Here is a 21,189-nt window from a genome sequence, read left to right as displayed (position 1 = left end):
TAAGGAACCTATTAAGAATCAGTGCGCTCCGCATTAGAATTTATTATTATACTTTCCTGTCTTTATCTCATTGTAATTAAGCCCGGCATTACAGAGGCTACAGAGAAACCGCAGCATTAGGACTGACAGACTGGGCGGGAGGTGGTCTACAGCAGCATTTATCTTGAAAAGTGATCTACAATATGGAAAAGTTGAGAGCTTCTGCTTTAGTTCAATAACCATTCCTGTTTTGAAGTTTTCTCTTGCAGGAGAAAGTGCTTCCATGCAAGACCTCACTGTGCCATTATTCTCAATGACACTATCACAGTGGTGGCATGCTAAGATCCCATTACAGGAAAGCTGTTAACTAATGACCTTAGTTGCAGTAGAACAGATCAGATTAATGGTACATAGTTAACTTAGACACCTTTCTTTCACAAAGCCTGCTCTGTAAAGCAACGTATTCCCCATATTGCTGTCTAGGAATTTAGAGGCTCAATAACCTTGTCGCTGTCGCTCCTTATTTAAATGTCACCAGCGATGGCTAGCCTACAGAAAATCTCAGATACAACGGCTCAGACAACAAATATTTAGCACAGCAGTAATTGGCCTTATCTCGTATAACCAGTCTATCCATAGATAATAAGACTTTACCAATTCCGCTATTTTTCCCCTGGAAATTTGCTGAGACTACAAAAGCCTTACTTTCAAGTAGTCTTAGCAGCTCTTTCCTTTGAGGATCTTAATAATGCTCAAAGTCAAGAGTAATTAGACTAATTGATGGCATAAACGCTAATAAAACGGTGCTGTAAAAATCATCGTCAAGTCGAAGCTGCAGGCACAGGTACACAGACATGGTACAGTTGGGTACGTTTATTGCTCTCAGACCGGTATACGAACCTGACCCCCACCAAGTAACAACAGGGATTTTTCTCAGCACACCCTTGCACACCGTCAGAGCGGCACAGACTACTTTAATTAAATACATTTTGACGCGCTAACGCGAGTTTATGTATTTTTTTTTCCAGTTTACTGTTAATTACAAGTGACAGTGTTCCTTTAAATTCTCTGGAGACCATTTAATCCATTTCCATTGCTATCAGAAACACTGGTTGAAAAAATCAATACCCATTTGTGAATCTTGAGTATGTATTAAACAAGACACGTCTAACCAGTTCATTTGCACTTGAAAGCAGCCATCTGTAGAAGCCAGCTTTGCCTAAGCAGATATGATTGCTAATAATGTGATATCCCTGTAGACTACAAAGCCCACACAGAGCTATTCAGTGTATAGTTCACAGCGCTGGCATTAAATTAGTTATGCTGTACTGGTGTTAGACACACACAAAATCAAACTTAAAAATCGATCAACTTGATAACATACAAAGCGGGCGACTCCCATTACCGCTGTTATTTCAGTTGACTCCTAAAAGCTCCCAAATCTAATTTTGAAATTTACCAGCAATATAAAAGTAATTAGTAACGTGTACAGCACGAAACATTGTATTAAATGCAAATTAGAAAGACTGGAGTAATATTGTGCCTTTTTCTAAGAGCAAGGGTGTTGCTGGTTGGGTATTTGGTTTTTAACCGACCTAAGAACAGAACGACAAAGGCAAATCCTCTTGCTTTATTACAGGTACCGTCAAAGCAACCAACATTTATTCATTAAATGTACTTTGAACACGGAAGCTCGCTGTCTAGAATCTTATGTAGCAAGAAGCAAATGACAGTACACAAGCAAAAAACTGAATAGACGAATTCAGTAGACACTGAGCGGTGCAGCTTCTCGGGGAGAGCACTCCGATTTGAACTTCAAAAACAGATGCTGGCAAAATATGAATCTTGGTTACATAAGGTGGCTCCTGACTGCAGAATATCGGATTTATTTATAGCTGTGGTTTCACTTTACAACTACAACTCTACTTCCCTTTTCATAAAACAGTTCACATGCCGCAACGAACCAATTATACTGGGATTTTTTTTTCCTCCACTTCCTGGGGTTCAAACAAACCTATTAAAGCCCCGCTGCTCAGTATGATCTTCCTTAGCGATACCACTGAGAATAGGCTGAATCTGAAATCATAGTTTTGCATACCTTTCAAGCTATCAAATAGCAAACAATAAAGCTGGCCCTTTTAAATTCTTTAACACGTTACGGTGCGTAGGAACCTTCAAATACTGAGATGGATTTAAAAAAGAATATCCTCTATCATCGCCATTTTGTATGATTTTATAACACAGAAATCTTATTACAGTATCAAAACTGCCAAATGAGAAACTAAATGTGTAAGAAAGAAAGGGAAGTTTCTCTGATTAAAGAAGGTGGAAGTAACGCTACAGCAACACAGAGGAGACCAGTTCTTCTTATGACATTTATTTGCCACATACAAGGTAATGTTGTATTTAATAACTTTGGATCAGATATAATTTGTCAGCTAGAAGAAGGGCACAACTTTGGGCACCCAATCAGTCTCTGCCCTCTAGTGTTGAGAAAGCAGATAAAACTCTTAATAGAAGTATAACTACAAAGAAGCATGAGCTCATGAAAAGTTTGTCATTACAAACGTTCACTGTCTATTCAGTAGATAGTCGCTAGAAAACTTCACTTCATGTAGTACATTTTAGAGGGCCAACTAATTACTACTGGTTCCCCAAACTGCGCAAGGCACAGCACTTTTGAGTAAGACATCAAAGGGCAATTGAACTTAATACTGAAATGGCCAATTCCAAGATTCTATTGTGCCTATCACAGCCTACAAGCCGAGTCCACTAGCCCTAAAAAAAAAGAATACTATGCAATATATTCTTAAATATTTGCATTTGGCATTTGCAATACCTGCACAGCAAACTCAAAAAGGAGAACGTTATTGGAAAACACATTTTCTGTGTTTTTTCCCTTTGTTTTAAAGGTGATTTGAAAGTCTGCTGGGTCATTGTAGACATTTCATTTTCCCAAAGCACTTTGCTTTAAAGATTATGACCATCTGAACACTAACGTGTAAACCGAGAAGAAAACAAAGCACAACATTTGGTGTTGGGGTTGATATTTAGTACATAAACTGTCTTGGATACTGGAACTGTTGCACTCCTGTTCAGCAAGTTGGTGCATCTTTCCTGTTTCCTAAGTAGACAGTGGATTTTGCTCTGTGCTGTAAGTGACTGTTAAATACACCAAGCTTCAAGAACGCCTCCCCAGTGAAAAATATACATGAAATGGAAAAAGGGAGGAAATGAGAAGAAAAAAAAAGGGGAGCTCACCTTGACAGCAGCTTCTGAACCTCCTTCTTTAAAGTCTTCATATTTCATTACCTCAGCCATAATGAATCCCTTTTCGAAATCCGTGTGAATCTTCCCTGCCGCCTGAGGAGCCTTCGTCCCTTTCTGTCAACGGAAAGGCCGGAAGAAAATTAATTGCATTTAACAAGATTGATTGCAGGAGAGAGGTTTCCTCCTTTCAGATATGCCTTCAGGATCTGTTGAAACTTTCTTTCCTATCAGTTAGAATGTCGCACATACAGCTGGGTGTTTCTCCAAGTTGGGACACACAGATAAATGCCTTCGCTGCAGATAAACCAACTGACATTAAAAAGAAGGGCAGCTTTGTTTTTTCCCCAATAGGCATAAACAGCAGTATTGATTTTGGAAGGTATGATTGTGTTCTGCTGTGGGAGTCACTTCGATCCCTAGCTCTTCACAGAGAAAGCAAGGGAAATAAATATCTTTTTTAAAAATAACTTCAAAATCTGAAAGGCTCAAAGACTTTTAGTTACATCCAAATTATTTCAGCTACACGGTAACATTCCTTGGCAAACTGCATTTGTAATCCCAAATGATATATGAATTGCAAGCTTTATATACTTATTTTTTTTCAGAATCATTATAGTAAATCTAGAAAAAATAAGAATATTCTTACGAAAAAGTCAACAATTACATCATTTAAAAATAATTTTTGAAAATCACAGCAACTAATGTAAGATAATTTAAGCTTTTGCAATAAAGCAGAATGCATTATAACTGCATGCCTTAAATTACCAGGACATGCATTCTGTGCACATACAACCATGGCAAGAAATTTGAGAAATAATGGTGACCTAAAGGCTGCTTAATAAAGCATGTTAAAGTGCTAAGGAGTCTGACACTGTAAAGCACAGTTTTTACAATAAAAGATGTATTGGGTTAATATGGCTACTCACTGATGCTTACCTGACTAAATATCTTCGCACATTAAATCAAAGACACTTACAATCAGTCTTAAGATAAACCAGCTTTCAAATTTTCTAATAAAGAGCAAGCATTTCTCCTGCTGAAAACAGCAGAGTTTCAGAATGTGCTTCTAAAATCTCTGGCATAAATCAGGACAGAACTTCTACTTCTCTGTTATTTTGGTAGCTATCTCAAGGGCGCTAGCTGCGGGTTAGCACAGAAAAGGAGACAGATGAGAAGACTAAAAAATATTTCCAAAAGACCACTCGTGAGTTTAATGTGCGGAAATATACACACAAACATTAGCAGTATCAGCTAAAAATATAAATTTCCTGGAAATTACGTTGATTGAACAAAAACAAATTAATTCCTTTGAAATGAAATTAAACGTAGCACTGAAATTCACTGCACAGCACTAAATATACTGACGTAACAGAAAGGCTCAGTGACAGATCTGCAACCCCAAAAGTTAATTTTTTTTTTTTAAGGTAGAGTTTATAACTGCACGTGTTTCAAAATATTTTCCAATACTGATCTTCATATTATACTGTATTTTCATTCAAAGGCAAAGCACTACAGCTCAGCTCTTAGTATCCTCTGGGAATAAATTAGTCAATCTCTGTGGCTGTAATCATTCTACATCAATATTTAAAATACATAATATAATTTTAGGCACACGACATAAGTTCCTGGATAAACACAGAAAGCTACCAAAATCAAGTCGGTCTAAATATTAGAGTCAGTAGAAGATCTGAATTACTGCACACTGATTTTAGGTTTTTGAGCCCAACGGTGTATCCACAAGGAATATAATGATGTTATACTGCTTTTATTGCTGAAAATGTAATCCGAGCAAAGCAAAGGAGGAATGAACCACCCGCAACCCAAACAAACTTAGTGAATACAAAATGAAAAGCAACATCAATTTCACTGCAGACAAACCCAGTCACACAGATTAAGCAAGCACAATACTGGTACGTCTTATCTCTGACCACAGGAGGAGGGTAGACAGATTCTACAGGATGAAGAAATTCAGACTATGTAATAGGCAGAATCAATTGTTACCTGCCTCAATCAATGCAGCTCCACTTTCACTGTTCAGCAGCTCACAAATAATTAAAGTTATCCTGGACAAAAACCTCATCTGTAATGACTAGCTAACCGCCACCATGACAAACTTCAAAGTCAGTGATATCAATCTGAATTCAATAGTGTGGAACTGGATATAGCTGATGAATAAGTATGAATCTTACCCTGATGGTCCATGCACGCACTTCATCTGGGCCTGCGGTGAAAAAGTATTCTAGTTGGAGTGCTGCATATCCAGCCTTAATGATCTTTGGTAAAGCACTGAAAAAAAAAATGAATCCAATTCATTCAACACATACACATGAAACAGCTAAATGCCTCACGTAATCAATTTACATTGAAAGACATTGCATATTTGGAAGACGCTGGATCTACTTTTAAACTCTGTGACAATCAGAGTAGCCTTTTTCTTTGAACTCTCTTCAGAAGAACTATTTTTTCCTTTCTCTTTTATTATTTTTTATTCTTATTTTTATTTTTTTCTTTTTCACTGCAGCAACATATACACAGTATTTTGATTTGCTTATTTGGCAGGACACAGAAATATGGGATAAATTGAGATCACCCTACCAAGCAGCGCTTTTGGTCTCATGCAATTTTCAAGACTTCTGGTCATGAAAGCATAAGTGTTCGACTGAAATTCAATATTGAAACAATTTCTTATAGTTCTTCAGAAAAATTATGGCAAAATTACCTCCACCATTCCTGCTCCCCATGGATGACGAAACAGTTTTGGTGATCGCTCCTTCTCAAAAATATACATAACTAATACCTATGTTATAATTAAAACACTGTACAGAGATGACAGATGACAGTTAAAAACTTAATTTAAAATAAATCTTTTCACTCTGTCTCATGGTAAAGAAAGGAGAAGATTCTCTCTTTATAATGGTAATTACTCTGTCATTTATTATTCTATCAGCGCAAGCAATTAAATTACTGCAAGGAAATAGTTGATAATAAAGTGTAGGGAAAATGAATGCTAATTAACCTTTGTGTCATGTTCTCTTCCAGATACTTCTGTTTCTCCTCAGCACTCATATCTTGCAACTTGAGTTCCAAGGCCCCACTAAAAGGAATGACCAAAGCACCCGGGTCGTGCTTGTCCACCCACTCTTTAATTTTTATCAACCTGTAGACAACAAAGGGCACAACATTATCTTGTAGTGCATGCATGGCTGTACCACATTCATTATTATCAAGTAGCACATACATATTCATAAGAATTGCACGGTTTTATGATGCCATCTTTTTGTGTATTGCTTTCCAAGGTCAAGGCATTAACAGGCAGCGATTGCTTCAGGTGTACTCCATTAACATTTCACTGTTTCTTAGTTTCTGTTTGGCATTTAATCTATAAGAAATAGCTATAATTTGAGAGAATAACTAGGTTTTTGGTTGAGGTTAAATACTTGCAATCTAAAATGCTAACTGAATAAAACTTTGTGCATTCGTAGACGTAATTTTTCTGAGACTTGCAAAGGTGTTCTTTATCAAGCATGGTAAAACTGAGGGGTTTTCAGCTTTTCTTCTGACTTAGTTTTTCCATTAACATCTCCCCTCAGTGGCTAGGGCAGCTGATACTCACAGACAGAAAAGAACACTGCATTCTATAACCTCCTAGACAGCAAGCAGTACCCTGCTTTTTTCTGGTTATCGATCCCGGAGGATGCCATAGCTAATGAATACACGGCCATGTTGCTACCAGTTTCTCCCACCTTTCTATTATCTCCCCAGGACAAAGCTTCTAGATATTATACTACTATTATTTTTAAGTAAAGAACCACATTTTCTATTTCTCCTCATCTTCTGTTTTCTCAACTGGCAGCATCAGTAAGAGTTTACTGTACTTTTTTTTTTTTTTTTAGTTGAATGAAATTATGCATCTAGAAGTACAGATTTATGGTACTGGTTTTTAAAAGTTCAGTATCTCAATTTAAAAAAATCACAAATATTCACAGCACATTCACATTGCATTCATAACTGCAAGTGCTGTGTATTTTATATCTAAGAGAGACGTTCAGAAATGACCTGGAAGGACCGGTGGCTCTTCAGTTTCACCTCCAGGGCACTACTTCTGAACCTGGGGAATGGTAGGAATGCGGACAACTCTGTGCATTCAGGAAGGAAACACAACAGCCAACAGGCAAGAGAGTATTTCCTGCACACTAAGGCAGAAAGTACAAAACACAGTACTCTGGGTGCCGTAGATGTTTGAGGCCCAAAGCACCCACCATACAGCACAGATTTTATGCTTGCTGAGTTCCTTTTCTTAGTCCCGCTAATCTCTGAGATTTAGACCAAGGTTTTAACTGCTATTATGCTAAAGTGCTTTGAAACTGTGGCCTGCAAACCTTTAAATAATCAATGCAAATGTCACTTCAGAAAAAAACGAACTGAACCACAAGTTCATCAACACACATTTGTCAAAGAAAATAGCAGGGGATCAGAGCTATTATGAGATTAAGTGCACGGCCCACTGAGTAAGGCTTTAGATGGGACAAAATATAAAAGTTCACTCAACAGTTTTCACACGTTTGTTATATAAGGCTGGTCCTTCTATCATTTACTTATGTAAATACCCCGTCAGTGGATTTCAATCCTCATTATACTAATCTGTCTTCCTCCAGTTATCCAATGAAAATATAGCTTGGTATCCAGGACTGATACTGAAACACTATTGCCTTCCGAGATGCATGAATTGAAAACCACAATTAAAGTGCGTTTCTGAAACCACACGTGACATCTCACAGCACTTCTAAAACTGACGTTTGTCGTTAACTAATATGTTTTGGCTAACAAACAGGATACCAAAAGTTTCACAGCTTATAAACATCAACCTTCTACAGAAAACGTATCTAGGAAAGTATCTGCTATTCATAAGAGGACTTAACATCTGTGCATACTTTTCTTCTCCTTTGAAAAGCACCTAACACCAGCCCTTAGACTAATTAAATAACACACTAAGTGAAAGGCACAATGAAACACGCTAACTTGAAAAACTGAAACAGTCACATAACCGATGTCTAAAATTGTATTCAAATTCTGTTTGGTAAATATGGTCATCGTAACTAATAAACTAAGAACTATTGTGGAACAACAAGATAAGAAATAATTACTTTGGCTAAAACACCAATTCAGAATAATAATAGTCTTAGACTGTCATTTTAACAGCTTTTCTATCGAGTCCTTAGAGGGATTATTTGCATTCCTCAGGTATTCTATTGTACAATTCAGATGAATAAAGACTTACAAATCATTCCTCTACCGCCAGTGTGAGACTTTGATCCAGTGAATACACCATTGTACCTTAACTATAATTGGCAAAAAACCTGACAGTGTAGAGCATCACAAGCTTAATAACAAAGGAGAATATCTCAAAGTGTTGACAGATGATCTTCATAATGCAGGAGCAGAGCTGGTACATTTTAGCAATAAATGAGCACCGAGGTCTAAAGGTCTCTGAAGTGACTGACATCAGACCTGCTACAGCCTCGCTAAAAGAATACGGCACTGCATCGTACTCTGCAGACAGTCAGGTTCTCTGCCTGAGCGTTTCACTTTTCTGACTTTCAATGTCACGGAATTACTAAAAAGTATTCAGGAATTCCCCAAAACAAAGCAAACCAAAGTAGAAAGTAAATACTCAAACATAAATACAGACGCATACTCTCAACAGAACTTTCCCCAAAACAAAATGGTTGGCTAATGATTGCTAATAATGCCTGTCTGCTTCTCAGGTAGGGATAACCAAGTGTGCAAAACAGAACAAAACTGTCTTAACATGCTGGTAAAAAAAAAAAAAAAATCTGTAAAAGCCTATTTGATTTAAGCACATCATTTTTCCATGGAAGTATCAGGATGTCAGTAAAAGGACAGCAATAACAACTTACTTGGACCTGTGTTAAGATAAGCAAATCCTGGAGTATTTTTCCATTTTTTCATGCTGCATTTGACAACGAATTACAAAAGGTATTGGATTTCAGGCTGACAGAGAAGACTATTGACAACAGAAAATCTCAATTAAGAAAACACACTAAAATCTAACAACATGAAAAATAAAAGAAATCCAGTAAAACTGGAAGAAGAATCAATGACCGTGATTAACAGCTGAAACTATTTTAACTTCAAGAAATAAGAAAGTGCTCGAGATAAAGACGCATCTTTACGAAGTAAACTGAAATCCACCTGAAAACCGCAGACATGCAAAAAGCAACTACGAAATCCTCTTTCCAGTCCACGTTTATAAAAATGCTGTACAAGCAGAGTCAGAACCAAATTCTGATAATAAAGCATATGGCAGAAAGAAGAAAGGCGACTTCTAGTTCTGCTCAGCAATGACAGCGAAGGATATCTCAGAGCATTCTGGGCAACCAGCAGTGTTAGTATACAAAAATGGTTTGGCTGTTCTCTCCAGCTGGCCCTGTAGACAGGAGCGTACCAACAGCACCTGCAGGTGGCTCCTGAACTGAAATTTAAATCTGTTCACCACAAGTGGACAATAATATCTCTTCTGGAAAAAAAATACAAGCCCAACACACTGCAAGATCACCACACATTTTGGTGAAGACAAACATCTTAAACTAAACTAAAAACAAGACCGTAGAAAAACCTGACACAAGAACGAAGCCAGATCTGAATGACCTGCAAATGGAGGATCAAAACTCAAAACTCTGACCAGGGAAAATGGCAGAGAGGAATTGAGATGCTCACTTTCACAACGACATAGGACAAAAGCACATCAGCTTTCCCACAACTAATTGGGAAAATGCTGTTAAGACTTAAATGCATTCTTGCCACTATGTGGCAAAGACATCATATGTCAGGGAATTCCAGATTTTAACTCTGCATTAGCTTGGCAAAGAAAAAGTAAACTGAAGAAGTCGATGACTCCCAGGGCAGAAGGATCAGGATGACCACTGGAGTTATCAGCTGACGTTAAGTTAGAATGTAGAAGAGACGTAGGGAAAGGTTTAAAGATCAAGGCAGTCACTAGGACGGCCAGCAAGCAATGAGCAACAAAAAGGGGAGCTGAGGCAAAAGAAATCAAAGCCTGCAGACAGACAAAATAAATAGATACAACAGTTGCAGAACATACATTAGCTATCAAATATTTGGCAAGCTGAGTTTCACATGAGAGATCCAGCTGGGAACAGAGACAGTTCTGATGTAAATAGAAGAGGTGATGGAAGAGAGAAGCTGCAGAGGGAATATAAGCTCTGTGGACACCTGCAAGACAGGATGATCTGAAAAACTGACCCCAGAAGAAAAAAAGGTGATTTGTCAAAGTGCACTTCTGTACAAGCAAGACCAAAAAAACACCCATCCAACTCATGGAGGAGAAGCAATTGCTTTTCTGTTCTACAACTGAACTACGGGTGGAAATTGGCAGAAACAAAACAGCATGGCAGGGAAGAAGAAAATACCAGGTAGCACCACAAGAAAGACACAAACGTAGACAAAGAGATACTGAAGATCAAACTAAGTCATCAAAACGCGCAGAAGACTGGAGGAAAAGGAAAGAAAAAAAGGTCTACGGATGGAAGTGAGAATACAAGGACCCAGAAATTCCAACACATTCTTTCTCTTGGTGGTTCTGAGAAATTGAAGACTTTAAAAACTTTTCAAAAGCCTTCTGTTAAGTGCTTCATTCCCACCGCTGAAAAGCCGAAAAGCCTCTGTGTCTGCAAGTTATGCCACCTCCATCATAATTTAAATGTATTACTTCAACCAGGCCTATACACTGGGAATACACATTCCCTATTTCTTTACAGCAGCCTTTACATACTCACGTCCTTTTATTCTTTTTTTTTTTTTCCCTCCTTTATTTTGAGCTTTCTTTGTAGGTCATGTATTACGCTTCAAACTTTGAAACTCTTAGTTTCTAAACTTCTAACCATTCTCAATGCTTTTTTCTGGACTCTCTCCAGTTGGTCTAGATATTCCTGGAAGCATGGAGGACCCAATGCACTCCTCAGAGATCCCAATAATAAGGTCTTATGAGCATTAAAAAAGAAAAAAAACCTAAAGGATTAACTCCCACATTTTCAGACGATTATCCTGTTTATAAAACCTAGTACATTTGCTATTTTTGTGAAAGCAATGCAACATTATCTCATGCTTAACTGATAACTTTTTGTATGACCCCACATGACTGGTTATTCTTAATGCTGTATTTGCATAGCTGATTATTCTGCATAAAATCCCTCTCCTTAAAAGTAGCACCCCTACTCCTTTTTTACCTAATGATTTCTTCTATTTCTCGAGATGCTCCTAAATTCTAATTTTGTTCTCTGCATACCTGGATATCTCTTAGTTTGGGGTCATCTACAGATTTAACAAGAACGCTCATCATCCAGCTCATTAATGGAAACACATAACAGTATTCAACCAGCAGCCGCTTCTGCAGATCTCATAATGAGATACTCTTCCATTTGGAAAGTGAACCAGTGATAACTATGCTCTGCGTATTATCTTCCAACCCATCTTTCACACTTAAAACTTTCAGTAGTTGCTACTTAGCCAGCATTTCCTATGTTGTTTATGAAAATGCTGTCAGGCATTAAAGCCTTTAAAACCTTAATAAAAATCAGAATACACAGTTTAATATGTTTCTTCATAATCTGTAAGACCATTAAATTTATCACAGACAAAATATTTGACTCTTCTGAAAATTAAGCCTTAATAAATTCACACTGGCTACTATATGTTGACTGGGTTGCTTCAAGACAATTAAAAACAACTGAACTGTTCCAATATCTTGAAACTAACACGAAATTCATTGACTTAGAAATTGCTTGTTTCTTTTCTTTTTGTGGTTACCTTTTGTCTTTCAAAGCCTCACCCGCTATCCACAAGCTATAAATTGACAACAAATTGGGTAATGATTTTTTTCTTCCCAGGTTGTTCTAGTACCGTTAGTTTTAGATTATTTGGTGGGGTGAGAGAGGAAGACTTAATTTATCCGAGCACAGTTCTACATCACACAGTCCATAGGTGATGTCCTTCCATTTCATTTTATTAGCATCCACAGACTCCACAAAGACCAGGTCCCACTATACCACTACATTTATACATACAGACATATGTATAGATAGCTATAGAGAGAAATTAAGTAAACTGCACTGCCTGAGTAAGCTTTCTTTCTATATTTCTATTATCAACAAATATTGAAACGGAGAACGATAAAAACAATGTATGTAATAATATATCACAAAACAGGTCAGTGGTGGAAGTTAAGAATGGGAAACAAAGCACAAGTCACTATCCCTATCCCATACTTCACCATAGTGGACTAACATGCTGTAACTCTCACTGTTACCTGCCTTTTTTTTTTTTTTTTTTTTGAGTATCTCTTTCTTCTTGTCCTACATGAAGAGAAAAGAAAACTAAACTGGGAAATATTGAAGAATAAAAGGGTACTTTCTTCCCCATCGTGACAGTTTGCTTTTTATGAAGAAAGACTTACCAAAGGTTTTGGAGTACCTATTACTGACCTATACAATCACATTTCAAATCATCAGTGACATCTAGGAGATGTCTCCATTTCATTTTGCAGTTCCCAGATAGTCGGGAGGAACGCAGCAATCCTCAGATTTGAGAAGGTCCTTTCCCCCCTCCTACCCTCACCAGAAAAGACTTCACAGCAACACTTCACAGCAAACGCACACATCCAACATGCTGGGCTGCTCTCTAGTCAGGAGCCTCCTTCCAGCCCATCATGACAGGACCTGAGAGAGCTCAGAACCTTTATTCTGGGCATCCTGAATGCTTTAAGTTCTTTAATCTTTTATGCCTTCCCATATCCCCTTTAGTATCCTACCTCCATGCCATGCACTGAGCCCAGAAGAACCTCCAGAGACTAACATGGAGAATTGATCTCACATGGCACTTTAATCCCCAACATAGACTGACTTGAGCCTTAAACCAAGAAGTGGAAGAGTCCTTAAAATTATTTTCTGCAACATTTTCAGGGTCTCAAGGCACATCCTCTGATCTCAGGAATCTGGTAAGACAGAACGGTTATAAAAATTATCTCGTCTTACCAGATCCAGATTTCACACTTTTTAACTTAATATTTAATTTCAACTGCTAATATCTCAAGAAAGAAGAAAAGAAGTTTCTGACCTGCAACGTCATTTGACATTTATTCAGATATTTTCATAACCTTCCTTAACACTCTCCCTTCAAAATTAAGTAATTCCAGGCTCCCTGCCTCATACATGTCAAAGCCCATTTTTCCATGGCATTGATCTTGATCAGTGCTGCTACTGTACAACCCCTCTAATTCTACAAAATCACTTGGAAGACGGGATGACCAGCATCTACTATTTCAGTTCAGGTCGCATCCCAGATTCTAAAGAAGCACAGTTTCTGTTGCTTTATTTAATTTGTTTTATAATCTAAATGTGAGATTCTTATCCTATTCCTTATCTATCCCAACGTTACACCTGTTTTCCTGTTACCAGCTGCACACAGAGCAAGGGTTCGACCAGCACTACTTGCCATTTACCAGTGAAAACAATCTGGCAGAATGCCATTTTAGGAGGGTGGAAAAACATATTGAAAGAAAAGAGGTGGAGGAGTAAATCAAGTTGGACCAATTCACTTGTCCAAGAACCTTTCACAACTGGTTGCATCAACATAACGGAAGGATGGTGCAGGAACAGATGCAGACAGGATGCCTTAAGTTAGCCTATCACCCGAGTAAGAGCAAAGCTACATAGCCAGGCTCAGTCAGAAACTGCAGTGCTTACTACTGGAGAATGCTTGTGTATAAGAAGACTTGGATCAAAATTATCCCATACAAGATCACTTAAAAACAGATTCTTCAAGGCAGTAGTATTAGTTGACAGGAAAAAAAAAATCAAGGTAATACTGCTGGAAATTCTTGTGAAAGCAATTAGTGTTCTCAGAATATGATTTTGTTAACAGATTGTCTAACATAGATTGTCTAGTATAGTACACCATTTCATCTGCTCTAGACGATCTACACCTGCAAGTATTCACTGTTAAAAACACAACACCTCACTTGCAGCTTTATGCTACTGACCACTCTGTGAACACATTTCATATCAAGACTTGGATTAACTAAACAGACATTGTTTAGTTGGTTTGGGTTTGCAAGATGATAGCACTAGAAAGAAATAACAACAGAACATGATATTACCTGTAAACAGAATACAGACAACAGTTAATGGACAAAATATTTTGCAACAAGGAGAAATTAAGACTGCATAACAGAAAAACCAAGTTGACGATCTCTAAAACCAACTTTGAATTTAAACATATCAAAGACTGAAGAGCAGGAGTGAGAAAGAGGTGATTTGACATGATTTCTGCTGTCAATAAAGCTTCCAATAAGAAGAGACTTCCAGTACCTTATAAAACTCTTTCTAATGAAAAGTCAACCAAGGTAGCCCTACTTTAAACATCTATAAGAAGAATCATTCATGAAGAGTGAAGATCTGGAAATTCATTTTAAAACACTCCTTTCTGATCCGGCATTCAAAACTTCAGCAGTATCTCTTTATCTATATTACGGGCCCCCAAAATGATCAAAATCAGTTATGACCGAAAGAAACAATGGGAACAGTACTACTCTGCTGGTGTAGCACCTGCTGGCATGTGGAAAGCTTAGTCTGCAGATCCTCTTTGGCCTACTAATTTTGAAAATTATTTCCGTCTTACCCCAAAAAAGACATAGCTGCTGCTGTCAGTAAGCATCAAGCTCAGTGAAGACAAAACTACTGATGAAACTGCATAATGACGCAGGCTGCAACAAACTGCGTGCACTGTGTTTCACGTTACAGGCATAACAGGCTCCTCTTGTAGCCAGTACACTTTGGAGTGAAAACAAGCACTTAGAAATTCCTATCCTCTAATTCTTTCTGCTATTGTTGCTGAAATACATATGTTTTTTTTTTTAACAAAACTCTTAAAAATTACAACACAGCAATTTAAAAAAATGCTCCAACTAGAGCAAAATCTCTCAGTCACAGGACGTGTGTGTAAGAGTGATGACTGAAGTACTGTTACAGTTCAGCAGAATCGATCCCTATCCTGTTGACAGGTTTACTTCTCCTCTTGACAGGGATTCTGACATCACATGGAACACTATATTCTTAAGGGTCCTGTATGAAAAGAGTAGAATAATTTGTATCAATTCAGAGTCTCAAAATATGAAATTCCACAAAGAGGAATTATAAGCCCTGTAGAAACAGAATAAATGGTCAAAAGAACACACGATGTCCTAACAGAAGGAACCTTACATGCAAGGCACAATCTACAACATTTGAAATTTATATTCTTCAGTTCTGCTACACTGCATGCACACGTGTATACATACAAATACAAGGCCATAATCTCAAACAGATAAGTATGATCTACATAAAATTCCCATGTAATAAAATAAACACATACTAACATTTGAAATAAGACACTAAACTTAAAGAGCAATTGGGAATATATTCCACTAATGCTAATTAAAAATCTGCAATGAGGAGCATAAATACAGACTACAGCATGTGTTAGTTTTGGCTTTCACCAACGTAGAACAACAATTAAATGAAATCTAAACAAACTGCCTCAGAATATTCCTCTCCAATTCCCTTAATGGAATATATTATCCTGCTCACACATGATAAAGTGAAATAACTTCCTTGCACCTCCAATATTCATCTTTATGACCTTCTTAACTGTGGGGCCTCTCCATAGCACAGAACTTACAGGAATGCTCTCTTCCTCTCTCCAGTTGTTAAAAACTGAATAAGCGTTAAAACTGCAAGATCCAAACAATACCACAACTAGAGCATTAATTCAAAATACTAAAACCTGTTCATTCTTTCCTGCACGCACACAGCCTTTACCACATACTAGGTCCACACTCTCCCTACTTGATAAATCAGCAATTAACTTTTATATTTATCCAGAGAAAAAGCAGCATCTAAGCTCTCAGTACAGCAATGAATGAATTAGTTAGTAGAATGTTTAATATTCACACTATAGCAGCTCCAATAACACAGTGCTTAATTTCAGACACCCATGCCTAACCTCACTCTGCTCCCTACACAGTTAATGAAGCAGGAGACTCTTCTGAGGGCAATTCAGAGCACTTACATTAGGGACCCAGGTCTCACGTTCTCCTTAAGGCATCTTTTCTCTCTTTCTCTAACTTCTCATAGCTACAAACTAACCCTGACCTTAGGCGACCTTAGGTGACCAAATTATGTGGTGTGTCCCAGTGTCATCTCCTGCTGATATACTTCCCCCCAAATACTCCCTAGTAAATACAACAACTGTCATAGGAACATCACGTTCAAATAAAACACTAAATGATATAGGGATTTTCAAAGTGTGCTGAAATGCCTTCAGCTGAATTCAATTCTACAGACATGGCATGTTTACCTGTTTCGACTATGGTGAAAAGAAAAAAAATCCTCAACTAAAACATACTTGAATGCTAACTTTAAGAAGCAGGATTAAGTACATGGATCATTGTCTGAAGGTACGCTGTTTATCTGACAGATCAAAAAGGATCTCTTAAGACACAGTTTTTCTGGCTGCAAATAGAATTATATTTGTAAGAATTCTGTGGATGGTTGTATACAAAACATCTTTATTTTGCTAAAAGCAAACTAAAACTTGACTTATAAACCCACCTTTACTTTCTTCATTTTCTTACTGACTATGGAATCAGAACGCATTGAACAGCCCCAGTCATTTTAACAAAGGAATCTGACTAAAAGAAGTTCCACCTCTAAGTTACAGCTCTCTGTGGCATGCTTTGCCCTTACAAATACTAGCACCAATAATAACAGAATCAAAAAGCAAGACCTAAAGTGCAAACTATCCAATCTTTATGACTTGGCCTCAAAACCACTTTTCAATGGAAAGCTGGGAACATCAGCCCAAAACTAAGCTAATTCATGTTCAGTTTCTTCTGACTACGAAAAAGGCTCCATGTGCGGTGGCATACATGATAGTTGTCAACATAAATGAAAATGTTCATGAATAAAAAACAGGCTGTATAAAGAGCTAATTATAATATTACTATCAATTGCTAGTTTGCACTTGCAAATCTTTCATATCGTACGAATGCATTGTTTTTGACATTTCTCTGTAGCTAAACATCACATCATTTCACTTTTTCAAAGTAGTTCAAGTATGCATAGGATATGCTATAAGGAATGCATCTACAGTTACAATGATAGTGAAAGTCTATTACATAAATTTGCAATCATTCAACATTAACTTAAAACTGTTGGCTCCCAAGCGGAAAAAAAAATCTATACCTCCGGTAGCCTACATAAGCTGATTTTCACTTTCTGTACAATCCACTCTATCCAAAATACCAAATGAAAATGCTTCACCTGATGATGCATTTGAAGACTAAAATAAGAGACAAGCCATTTGCTTACCGTTAGCTAAACTATTTATAGCAATCACCTACACTTTTAGCATGCGAGATGCATGAAAAGATTAAGCAGTCGATTAAAAGCACCACTCCTACTTTAAAGACCAAATTATTATTATTATTTTCCTATTTTAGAAATGTTGCAGAATTTAAATTTGGAATAAGCCTGCTCAAAAGGCAAACTTCCTAGTAAGCAATATATGGCTAAAAGCAGGCCTAGCCAAAGGAAGAACACTAAAAAATTCTAGTGCGCTGTTATTCTGGGACATGACAGCCAGTTCATTTCTCCACCAGACAGTAAGTTAACAGACACAATGCTATCCCACACTTAGTTTTGTTGAGCAATGATACCATCAAAAAAGAAACACTCACAGAAAATAACCTCAGTAAATACAAGTAATTTGGTTTCAAGAAAAAAATAAAGCATGCCCTGATAAGTTTACTCTCACTGATACAACATACTTTCTACACAGGCAGAATACATCTGTGAAGTATTTCATATGGTGCTACATGTGAAACCACTCATTCACTCAGTAAAGAGGTAGAAGTGGATATGCACAGACTGTACAGAGCAATGCACTGGATACGCTGAGAACAAATAAACTTCTAAGGATATCTAAGAAACTAAGAAGGAATCTTAAGAAACTAATTAAGTTTCCTAAGGATCAAACTTACATAGATCTTATTTAATACATACATTTATGACCCTGACACAAACACTAGTTGCATGCTACATTTGCTGCAAGCAAAAGACACTTCTGTCAAGGAAAGTTATCATGATAATCAATTGGGAGTAGCAAAGTAGGGGGACTGTGATATTTCAGTCTTCTTCAGAACAACTTTGAGTCATCAATAACAATGCAACACAGAAAAGGCAAATATAATCCACAGATTATATTTCCGCTTGTTTAACTGGATGTGTTATATCTCCACGTTTCCATGAGCACCACGTGTGTACGTGGTCAGCTAAATTCACAGAAAGATTATCTATTTTTAGAATAGGTCAAAGCTTACCAGAGGAAATGGAATCTTACATAAATGACAGAAACAGAACTGACAGTGTACGCACAAGAGGCAAACCTCAGTTAAGTAAGATACAACTTAACCTATAGGACAAAGCTATCAGATCCTCCAATGAAAAAAGCTAGCCACAGAAAAATGTAGGCTGGAAATTAGCAGGACATTTTCAAAGCAGGACAGCAGTGATGTTCTGCGAACAGCCACTCGGTACTAAGTGCAAAACAATAAGCTACTGTTAAAAAAAAAATCTTAATTTATGAAAGTCATTATTACATTGTGTAGCTACCAACAATAACTGGTTCTGTTCTGAAGGCAGAGGGATTACAGTAATTTAGGGATTACCATATAGTTACAAGGAAGCACTACACTTCATGAATTCAGAAGTACATAAATGCCATGCAGAAATGCAGAAGTGGGACAAATGAGTCTCAACCTCGTACAAATCAAGTTCCTACAGGTTTTGTAAAAACCAGTGCCTTCATGAGGAAATGGCATGAAGAATTCCACCACCACTTACTTGATTTAGCTGGAGCTAGCCAGTTGGCCAGCAGGGGTAGCCTGGCAGACTGAATATCACACACAAAGTCCTCGCTAGCCAAATGAATATGATGCTACCCACTGTTCAGTGCAATGCGCCATTCTTCAAGAACAAGTATAAATCAGTAATCACCGTGGTAAAGAAACAAGACTCAAACTCATGGGAAACTAGACTCCATGAGCTCTGTTCTTCCGAAAGTGCAACTGAAGTCAAAACTAGGCCATAATACTCTCAGACAGTGAATAGATTGGTGTGGATCCAGCACCACTCAAAGAGCGTAAGCAAAGCAGAAGAAGTGACTACGGTATTTGCATCACAGCTACACAGTGAGTTATTTCAAAATTTGGGCAAGGTACAAACTTTTTAAATAGCACTAATGAGAACACAGGACAACATTATCCGATCAGCCAAATGAAGAACATGATTACTTAAAAATATGTGAAAAAATACTATTTACTTGGCATCGCAGATGGAAATCTAAAAGAAACAAAAATGGTTCTATAAAGGCATTACAACTTAATAGATAGATACAGCGATATCTGTTTCAAAGAAATATTTACTGAAAGTCCTTCAGAAGAGCCTACAAAAGCTCAGAATTTATACTATTTCTGAAACCACCACTTATCAAATGAAGTCTTCTCTTTTCATAGGCTAAGGACAAAAAATAAGAACCTAATAACAGCAAACTGAAACATGGTAAAGTTAACAACCATCATGCTGTTCCTAGAAAGAGAAGTTCTTCTCAGAAGCAGCTGCTGCTGGTATTTCTCCAGTGGGTTCATACAGTTAATTGTACACTGTATGGGCACGTGTATGGAAACCCAAAGCCAGGACTGCAAACCCAAGCCAAGACTGCAGCAGACTTAAAACAACATGTCCTTAGTTTGCTATTGACCACAGAGAAACTGTACATTACACATCAGTCAGAAAGATACTGTTTAAATGAAAATAATATGAAATATAGAACTTCCCAGAGATGAGATGTCTAAAACAGAAGTCCTCCCCTAGCTCTACAGCAGCTACAAAACAGCATGCAATGACCGTTCATGGAAAAGGCTTTTAGCAAATCGGTGCAGAACTTGTATGTTGCAATTTTCAAAACAGCACCACACCACAAATGCACTCCATTCATTCAAAAGCAACTCATACCCAGTACTACAGAAGCTGAAGATACCGCTCAATGCAATGATTCATAGTTCCCCTAATAGAAAGATTCAGCAGTTTCCAATCGAGACCTTTATGCCCTCTCTGAATAAATGATGCCTGAAATTTTTATTCTTGTTCTAATGGAATTTCAATGGCCTTCAGTGCAAATCTACTGGAAATTTTCGCATATTAAGTGGAAAAAATTAAATGATGTTAACCACATTTTAATGTGATTAAGGCTGACAGGGTCATTATTTCTGCTAATCACTCAGTTTTAAAAGCTCAAACAAAACTTTGTAACAGCCGGTGTTTTTTCTAATTTTCTGTATGTCTACTGTAGTTGAGAATTAAAGCCACTACAGAATATGAAATTGTATATATCTTAAAAAAGACTTAGTTTGCTCCAATTTGTACACGAGCTTCATTATAATTAACCTCAAGATTAAAAAAAAAAGGGAGGAAATCAATGTTAAAATGCGTATAGCACTACTTCTTTTGTCTTCCTCAATCAAGAGGCAAGAGAATAAATGCAGCTTTTCCAGCAGTTTCTATTAGCTACTAAAAATGAGAAAATATTTCTGGCATGCCTTTACAATGAAACAAATGGTACATGTAATCATTCAAATACTTTTTTTGAAAGTGTCTGTTGGGCCCTGCAATTTGAAGCTCTGTTTGGTACCATTTAAGTCAGGATAAGCCATAAAACAAGCATAAGAAAACAGTGAAAAAGAGGCAATGATGAAAAGCAAACAGTACACAGTTTTCGGTGTCTTGCAGTTTCCTCCAACGGACAATC

General features: G+C 37.3%; 1 protein-coding gene across 2 annotated transcripts in view; it reads right to left on the bottom strand.

Moving 5' to 3' along the window:
- OLA1 (Obg like ATPase 1) overlaps positions 1-21,189 on the bottom strand; it is an 85,535-nt gene that overhangs the window by 1,313 nt on the left and 63,033 nt on the right. For both annotated transcript variants that reach the window (XM_040703439.2, NM_001031254.3), the window contains exons 8-10: positions 6,266-6,406; positions 5,439-5,535; positions 3,241-3,363 (exon numbers count right to left, since the gene is read on the bottom strand). In XM_040703439.2, coding sequence (XP_040559373.2) covers positions 3,241-3,363; positions 5,439-5,535; positions 6,266-6,406 — 361 coding nt within the window. The remainder of the gene's footprint in view (positions 1-3,240; positions 3,364-5,438; positions 5,536-6,265; positions 6,407-21,189) is intronic.

This window comes from Gallus gallus, chromosome 7, assembly GCF_016699485.2.
Source record: "Gallus gallus isolate bGalGal1 chromosome 7, bGalGal1.mat.broiler.GRCg7b, whole genome shotgun sequence".
Lineage (NCBI taxonomy): Eukaryota > Metazoa > Chordata > Aves > Galliformes > Phasianidae > Gallus > Gallus gallus.
The sequence above is the reverse complement of the archived record's forward strand: the minus strand, read 5'-3'. Positions and strand labels throughout refer to the sequence as shown.